General features: G+C 28.9%; 1 protein-coding gene across 4 annotated transcripts; it reads left to right on the plus strand.

Moving 5' to 3' along the window:
* The first annotated feature begins 2,567 nt into the window (after positions 1 to 2,567).
* Positions 2,568 to 7,284, plus strand: CK1 (choline kinase 1). Of its 4 annotated transcripts, XM_090305312.1 has the most exons (9): positions 2,716 to 2,878; positions 3,244 to 3,450; positions 3,537 to 3,642; positions 5,401 to 5,522; positions 5,611 to 5,806; positions 6,071 to 6,188; positions 6,303 to 6,350; positions 6,708 to 6,808; positions 6,916 to 7,284. In XM_090305312.1, exons 2-9 carry the CDS (start codon positions 3,437 to 3,439, stop codon positions 7,084 to 7,086), a joined length of 876 nt encoding a protein of 291 aa, XP_090161438.1. In that variant the 5' UTR covers positions 2,716 to 2,878; positions 3,244 to 3,436; the 3' UTR covers positions 7,087 to 7,284. The 4 variants fall into 4 exon arrangements, with proteins under 4 accessions (XP_068493801.2, XP_090161438.1, XP_090161437.1 ...); XM_068637700.2 differs by having other exon boundaries at positions 2,568 to 2,878; positions 3,244 to 3,642; XM_090305311.1 differs by having other exon boundaries at positions 2,793 to 2,878; positions 3,216 to 3,642.
* The last annotated feature ends 2,115 nt before the right edge of the window (positions 7,285 to 9,399 follow it).

Below are 9,399 nucleotides of genomic sequence, written 5' to 3' on the forward strand. Positions count from 1 at the left end.
GCTTTATGAAGTAGTTTTATTATTATCTTTAGGGAATATATAACATGTTTAATGTGAAATATGTATCAAATTTTAATTATATTACATAATCTCATGTGATTTATGTTAGAAAAAACTTGTCTTTATATGGTAGATGATGAACACTTAAGAGGTAGAGATATTTATTTAATAAAATGGCATGGAAGCTACCTATGAGCTTAAGGAGACACTGCTAGAGATTTGTCATTATCTTTTTCTTAATAAGATAAATGTAAGAACTTGCATTTTTGTGTGGTAAAATAAGGGTGCAAATTATTTTGTAAGTGTTAACTGAATTTATTTCGTGTTTAAGCTTTAATTTATTCAATTATATGTTTTATATGGTGTATGTATTTATATACAAGTGATGTTAAGAACAATGAGAGAGAAGCCGTGAGATTAAAAACAGGGGTGCCACTAGAAATCTTCATTTTCACCTCTTTCAAACTAAAAAAATGGCTACTACTTCTCATTTTTTCTTCCTCCTTCATTTCTACTCTTTCTTAGTTTTATACACCAAATTTTCTTCTTATTTTTTATGATCTAAGCCATGCATGCAATAGATTTGGGACATTTTATGAGATGATGTAATTTAAGAGGTGGTGATTTTTGTGTCAATAGTATTATTTTGATATAAAGTGAAACATTGCTATGATTATAAGTGAAATTTAAGTGTGTTATGTATATTGGTAGTATGTGATAACTTTTAAATTTGTCAAATTGTGAGTTTTTTTAAAAGTTGTTCATTTTGTAAATAGTGTTGGATTAATCGATATTTCGTTTAAATAATATTTTTAAAAGTTGCTCATTTTGTATATAACGTTGGATTAATCGATATCTAGCTTGAATGATATTTTTTATTTTATTTAAATTTTCAAGTTGGACTTCAAATATGATGATGACCTCAAATCTAAAAGCATGCAAAATTATTAGAAAATGAACATTTGTATTAATCACTTTTTGACTTTTTTATTAATAGTCTTGAATTTAAAAGTATATATAAAAATAGACATTATCCAGATTTATAATATTTTGGAGCATGATATTGCAGAGCATGGGGAAATAGCTGCGCGACAATGGACATTTAATGTGCACTTCTGCTGTTTATTCTTTTTTTTTTCTTTCTAATAACCTTTTTATTTCCATTTCTTTATATCCAGGTTTTAAGTTTGTAAATTTCTATATACGATTATAAAACTTTCCCATGATGTAATTCAGTAAAATCTATTTATTTTAAATATTTAACATTATAAATGTTTATTAGTTAATTGTTTGAGATAAAATATTTAATAATTCAATAATATATATAATGTAAACGTATAATATCAAATCATTTATTTGTGATAATCGAATACAAATCTTATCTTGTAAATTTAAAATTCATTTTTTTATTAAAAAATAATTTTAATAAAAATTATTTAGAAAAATTAAATATTTTCTAAATGAATTTAGTCTCTTTAAAATTAAATTATTATTAATTAATTTCTCAAGAATCATGCTATAAAAGTGTTAGAAGTGACTTGACTTGAAGAGCAAATGAAGAGTGAATCACTGGTAGTGAGAACAAAAATTTGTGGTCAAGAGTGTGTGACATGTGATGTTGGACCCACACATATACGCTGCGTTCTTGTACTTGTAGTGTTATTTTACCGTCAAAATTCTTTATAATTAAATGAAAATTAAAATATTGACTAAAAAATGTGACGATTACACATTTCGTCATAAGATTTTGTTGAACTTAATATTAGTTATTTTGTTTAAAATATCTTATTATATTAATACTACGTAGTATATAATCTAATGTAATACGAAAACAATATGTTTTATTATTAATTTATAATGTTTGTGTAACGCCAGACACAACCGTCCATGTCGTGATATTTTCATATACTCGTTTTCAACGCTCATAGCCGAAAAGCCAAAAGAAGAAAAAGCTCATTTTCAATTTAATATCTAACATTCTTACCATATCCATTTCAACACAATTCAAAACTGTTTATTAACGCGCATTTACAAGACTTTTTACATATTCACGTTGTTTTATATTATAACTGATAAAAATAAATATTTTTTTTTACTAAAATATAAGAAAATATTTTTTCATTTAACTATGTAATTCTCAGACAAATAGTTTTTTAATTAAAAAAATATTCTTATATTTCAAATTTGGTGATACTTATATAACCCCATTCATCATACGTTTCCTGAGAACATGGTTCATCTTTACCCAAATTTGACCTTTTATTTCTTCTAAAAATCCCCTTATTCGTCCTTATCCTTTTCCTTTTTTTTTCTCATCATTTTAATATTACACACAGAGACAATTTAATATTAACGAACGTGAACTTTTTCCCATAATAAATTATACTTTTCAATTATGAATGCAACGTTATAGTAGTGTTTTGAATAAACTTTGTTATTTATAATAATAATAACAACACTTTGTACACTGAAATGGTCGTGAGTATCTTGTATTAACTCTTGGGGTTTTTTTTGTTGATTTTTTATATTAGTGAATTGCTATCTGTCTATTCTCATTTATTTTGCTTGGTGATAGCCATGGGAAAGTTTGACTATTGGAATTAGAAGAAATCTTTGGGTCTAAGCTACCAATATAAATGTTTGTTGAACATAAAAAAGAAAGGTGTGTGGTCAAACAAAAACCAAATAAATTCGCACTGTAAACGGCTAAGACTTTAGCTAATAGAATACTTGTTATTTTTTTTTTCTCTGCCTCTCTTTTTATAAATATATGCTCCAAGCTTTCTCACTTCACACCAACATACAACAATAACACTGTCAGTTTCTCATTACTAAACTCTTCCCTCTGTTTCTCTGCTTCTGCTTCTGACTCCTTTTGGTAGGTACCCCAAACTCTCTAAATTTTACTTTTTCTTTTTTCCCTTTCTCACCCTTTTATCATTCTTCACTGATCATTCATTCCTGACGCTTCACCTTTACTGGGTTGCAAAAAAGTTTCTGTCTTTTCCACGCAATCTTCTACTTTCAAACCTATTCGCTCGCAGCATTTCTCCTGTTTTCGAACTCTGTAATTCTCTATTTTGGGGTTGTGTTCCAGAACACGCAACTCTACTTTGTTTTCTTACAATTTTCTTTTAAAGGGTAATCGGTTGGTGAAGTTTTCTCGCAATCGGGTTCTCAAACCCGAATCTTTCTGCGTATGTTTGTGCATGCAGAAAAGCACTTAACAAAATTCTGTTTCAGCTTCCTCTGTTTTTGGGCACGTACAGAGTTGTTCTGTTTTCGAGGATGGCCATAAAGACAATTGAACTGTTGAAAGGGTGCGGATCGCAGGAAGAGATAATGGAAGTGCTTGCCGCGGTGGCGTCGGATATGGGTGATGTTATCGATGATTTGAGCACTTTGCAGGTGATTCCACTTAAGGGTGCAATGACCAATGAGGTTTTCCAGGTAAAATGGCCTTCTAAAAATGGTGGTGAAGTCAAACAGGTTCTGGTTCGTTTATATGGGGAAGGGGTTGAAATTTTCTTCGACAGGGAAGAAGAAGTGAAAACCTTTGAGTGCATGTCAAAGCATGGTCAAGGACCTCGCCTTCTTGGCCGTTTCACTTCTGGCAGAATTGAGGAGTTTATTCACGCCAGAGTATGTTCTATGTTCTTATCCTCTTTCTTTTTTAATATTTCCATTTACAAAAAAACTGACATGATTGTTACATGGCCTCAGAAAGTTATCCTTTTGCTGACGAGATCATATAGTTGGAGTTCAATTTTGATCCTTTTTTTTTTTACATTTTTACTAAAGTTAATTAGAAAAGTTGACCAATTTATCATATTTACTATTTTGCTTAATTTTGATATAACAACCATTTTTGGTTTGTGTGGAACAGGGCAAAAAAATAATGATGTGTTAATGTGTAGTTGGATGAGTGAAAAGGCATCTTTGGGATGACTGAGTCATCAAAATTGGCTGATTTTCAAAGTCTTTTTGGCACACTTGTTAGCTGGTTTTCTAAACACAAACACTCCTTGAAAAATAAGGCCATGTGACCCCAGCATGAAACTACCTCTTATGACCATAAACACGTTTTAATTTGCTTCACTTATTCTAAACATCCAAAAACTTAACAATACTTTTTTTATTTTTGTTTATGTTCAGTGTTGATACTTTTAGATACTTCATTAATATGTAATATAAAAATATTATTTCTTCATAAATCAAATAAGGATATACGTAAATGATAGAAAGGAGTTTATATGATGATAATTATTTATAAATAGGTTTTGAATTTGTAGAATTACATTAATTATGTGTATAGATTTTTGAATAAGTTTCAAGTATTGTATCTTGCTTTTTAGAATAATTTTATGGTGTATGAGTGGTTGCAATCATTATTACAACTGGTGCTTGATCTTTAGAGAGTATATGCTGAGTTTGAAAGTGAATAAACTTTTTGTTCTCCATTTTGGTTTTGTTGTGGAGTCAAAAAGCTTTTCTTAGGGCTGATGCTCTCTTTTGGGTATTTGATTCCCTTTTCTTTTGGAGCAATGGAGGGTTATCAATACATACCTGTTTAGGATTAATAATTAAGAAGCATATTTTAGAAGTTCAATTGAATGGTGTTGAGTCAATAGGATCTGGTGCTCTTAGGTGTTGCGTTTACCATTCTTCTTACAAATTTGCTGAATGTCATTTTCTCTATTAGAAATAAAGAAACATAATATAACATTGATGTTACTGGGAATAAGGATCTGGATTTTTTTGTATGCATACATGACTTGGGATGTCATATTTCCTTTCACCCATTAAATGCTCATTAATAACTTCATAGTTATTTAATTAAGTAGTTGCCAACAAATTCTTTTGTCAACTTTGTATGGAACACTTCTGGATGGATTAATTGAAGAGTTGAACCCAAATGACAATTGATTGGTAATTTGCTTGGTCCATCCAGAGATCTCTTCTTTTAAAACCTCTTCACTATCTTTTTTAGATTTTTCAACCCAAAATCTTAAATACTTAATGTTTGTGACTTTTTTTCTTTCCAAATAGTACTCTCACGTAACAACCAACTTCAATAATATAATAATAATATATATTAAAATTTTAAATTGAAAAATAAATGAATGTTTTTTCTTTTAGTGGTATCAAATAAATGTATTTTGTCTTGTAGTAGTGTCAAAGTATAGTATTCTTTTCCTTTATATCTTTATATGTAACTCAACTTTCTTAACGAGTTTTCTTGAATTGAACAAATGGATAAGTTTTAGGTGAATTTCTCATTTTATGTTACTAAAATGGCACTTTTATCCTGAATTAACAGTGCCATTCAGAGATTTAATCATGTTTCCTAGTATAATGATTGTGTAAGTATAACCTGTTTTTTTTTCTTCCTTTTTTTAGACTCTCTCAGCTGCTGACCTCCGTGACCCTGAAGTATCTGCTTTGGTAGCATCTAAGATGAGAGAGTTCCATAATCTTGATATGCCTGGCGCAAAGAAGGCTCAGATTTGGCACAGATTGAGGTAATTATTGGTCAGATCAGTCTTAAATTCCTTTTTCATTGCTATGCTTTGCTCAATATTAAATACTGTCTCTTGTGCTATTTACTAGGAATTGGCTTGGTCAAGCCAAGAGTCTGTGCTCCCCAAAGGATACAAAATTTTTTGGCTTGGACAATCTGGATGAGGAAATAAACATCCTGGAGAAGAAGTTATCTGAAGGATATCTAGAGATTGGCTTTTGTCATAATGATCTACAATATGGTAACATAATGTTGGAGGAGGAGACAAAATTAATCACTATAATTGTAAGTTGTGATCATATATTCTTTGCCTCTGGTATTAGTGGTCTCCTTAATTTTTTCTTTTAATTTTTACCATTGAATCAATCTGAATGCCAAATACTTGAAAATTTGTGCATGATAATAAGACAAACGAACACTTTCTGTATCAACTTTAGGACATAGGAAGATAATACCACTTTTACAGGCTCTTTTCATCTTTTATCTGTCATATAAATATTACACCAAACTTACCTTTTGTTGGTTTTTTAATTTCTTTTCACTATACAGGACTATGAATATGCGAGTTATAATCCTGTTGCTTATGACCTAGCAAATCATTTCTGTGAAATGGCGGCTGATTACCACAGTGACACACCTCATGTTCTTGACTACAAGAAATATCCAGGTAGAGTTCTTGTTTGTAATATCTTTGCTCCTCTATGATTAATAGTAGCTGCAAATTTATGTTTACTGAGATCACTCTGAAACCTGACACACCAAATTGGATATGATAAACCAGGCCTGGAGGAACGTCAAAGATTTATCCGCATCTATCTGAGTTCTGAAGGTTAGTCCACTCACTCCACTAGTACACATGATTCTCATAAATCTGGATGTAGATAATTGCTATTAATCTATTCTCAGTTGATGAAAACCCTTAGAGAAATGAATAATTAGAGCTCTAAGTTTACACAGTTTACATTATTGATGAACAAGTCTTTGCTTATATGGAGCTGGCATTCATTTGTTTAATTTGTGCTTAACTTAGTTATTAGTTTAAGCTCATGAACTCTTCAATGTATGTTTGAATGTGATGTCACTCTTCAACATGCCTTGTCAAAATGAAGTTGAAATCATATCGTGAGAGCTAGCTTCTAAATCTCATAAATGCCTCAAATTTGTTCTGACAGTTCTTTCTACACAGGCAATAAACCAAGCAATGCTAAAGTGAACCAGTTGGTGAAAGCTACTGAAAACTACACTGCTGCAAACCATATATTTTGGGGTTTATGGGGACTTATTTCAGTAAGTTTTTGTTTTATTTGAATTCCGTAAAGAAGCTTATTTGTGTATACTATGAAGGTAAAGGTATAGATGTATATACTAATGTAGATGTTATGATGCACATGCAGAGTTATGTGAATAAAATAGAGTTTGACTACAAGGAGTATGCAAGGCAGAGGTTTCAGCAATACTGGTTAAGTAAGGCTACTTTATCAGACTCACCAAGCATTGTTTCCCAAGACCAAACTCTGAATGGATCTCTACCACTTTCATATGATTTTGCTTCGGATTCTTACTGAAGTTTAGTCTTAGTAATTATAGTATAGTATATATAAATAACACCTAAGATATGATATGCAGGAGCATCTTATATGTAAATTTATTTAATCACCAACAATGTGTAATGTTTATCAATCCCTCACTTTTGGAGTTGAGTTGAGACTTCATTTGCTTAATGCTGCATATAATATTTATATCTATCTCTCCTATTCTTGAAATCTATTTTCAATAGTTCCTCTCATGTAACATGGTTACTATAATCCACTGCTTTGAAGTTTATCAAAGTAAATTATAATTAATACTGTTTGACTTGACATCTTTAAGCCAATTAAAAAGTTTAAGAAATTCATTTATAAATAATTGTTTGATTTTTATATTAAAATAATTTTTAAATTTTATTTTGGTTTTATTTTTACACATAAACACATAACCTTCTATATGCAAATAGAAAACACACACACATATATTTATAATATATATATATATATATATATTATACTACTATTAAAATATCATCAATGTTAAAAACCAATTTTAAAAAAATAATTAATTATTATATTATTTAAATTAGATAATATTTAATAGACTAAAAAAATTATTAATATCTAAATTAATTTTTATTATTGATCTAAATTAATATTTAATTAACTATCAAAAATTAATTATTAATTATTTATATTCTAAAATTGACTGATAAAATCTTGGTAGGTAATTTCATTCATTTCTCACATATGTATTCAGTGTGAAAAATAATTATGCTACTATTCTCTCTTCTAATTCTGTTTTTGAGTAATTTAGCTCAGCTACTCTTATAAAACAACCATGTTTCTTTAAAAGAACATGTTTTGCATTTTTATAAAAATTGTTGTGAACTAGGTGATAAAAGTACATCGTTACACAGACACACCTGGATATTGTCTGTAATGTAGGGTTCTTTGATGAGCTTTTAGTCTGTTTGTTTTTAGTGTTGTTGTATAAGTAAAGGAGTGAGTTTACAATGATTGTATAGGTTTGGATCTCATAGATTTGAGAAGAAGATCTAAGTGAGTGAGTTATTGGTGACAATCCTTTTAGACAAAGCAAGAAAAACAATAAAATGAAGGTGACACTCAATATCATTTTTTCCCTTAATTCACTATTAGAAAATTATTAAATAAAAATAAATTTTAAACATAAAAAATAATTAGTTATTATATTAACTAAATTAGATATTATTTTAGAGACTAAAAAAATTATTAATTTTTATTATTGATAAATAGTTTTAAAATTGATATTTAATTAATTACAAAGATTTTTGCTATCAAAATTTAAAATCTAAATAATTGAAAGTTAAAACCTAGATAGTTAATTGACACTACAAGAAAATCATGAAATAGAAACCAATTTTTAGAAACCAAAATAATTAGTTACAATAGTAACTAAATTAGAAACCATTTTAGAAACTAAAAAAAAAAAATTGGTTTCTAAATTAGTTTCTATTATTGTTAAATAGGTTCTAAATTGATATCTAATTAATAACCAAAGTTTTAACTACCCATAATTTAGAAACGGTTTAACAATAATAGAAATCATTTAGAAACCAAATTTTTGTTTAGTTTCTAAAATGGTCTCTAATTTAGTTACTATTGCAACTAATTATTTTGGTATCTAAAAATTGGTTTTTATTTTATGATTTTCTTGTAGTGTGAATACCAATTTATAAACTATTTATCAATAATAAAAATTAATTTAAAAATCAATAATTGTTTTAGTCTCTAGTATCTAATTTTATTTTATTTTTTTTATAAAGTTTTCGTGTTAGGCATCACTATGCAACTTGACATCTCAGCTAAGCTGACACCTCAAGTAACAACAATCATCTGCCATCACATGAAAAAAAAATATTATTAAAAAAAAGAAAAAAAGAAAGAAAATACAAAAATATGGGGGGACTAGACCAAAACCCATATGTTAACACAAACGATACATAGGTAGATTATACCTATTCATAAAGAATTTTAAGAACAGACTAGCTGGGAGTCTATTATACCAATGAAATGATTCTCTATGAATAAATCCTAAATTAGCCAACTTATCAGCACACGCATCCCCTTCACGAAAAATATGAGTTACCCTAAACCTGATTGTCCCACAAAAATTAAGACAAGTATTCCATCGATTCTGAAGCATCCACGGAACATTAGTCATAGCAGTAAACGCAGCACAAACCAAGGCAGAATCACATTCAAGCCAGACATTAGTAAGCCCCATTTTTTGAGCTTCCTCCATAGCATGTATAACTCCATAAAACTCAGCAACCAAAGCAGTTTGAACTTCAAGAAACGCTGAAAAAA

Source organism: Phaseolus vulgaris, chromosome 7, assembly GCF_051622355.1.
Source record: "Phaseolus vulgaris cultivar YP4 chromosome 7, ASM5162235v1, whole genome shotgun sequence".
Classification (NCBI taxonomy): Eukaryota; Viridiplantae; Streptophyta; class Magnoliopsida; order Fabales; family Fabaceae; genus Phaseolus; species Phaseolus vulgaris.

Coding starts and splice junctions, on each gene's coding strand:
- CK1 (XM_068637700.2), top strand. CDS start 3,289: ATGGCCATAAAGACAATTGAACTGTTGAAAGGGTGCGGATCGCAGGAA. Junction 3,643..5,400: donor AGGAGTTTATTCACGCCAGA/GTATGTTCTATG, acceptor TCCTTTTTTTAG/ACTCTCTCAGCTGCTGACCT. Junction 5,807..6,070: donor CAAAATTAATCACTATAATT/GTAAGTTGTGAT, acceptor TTCACTATACAG/GACTATGAATATGCGAGTTA.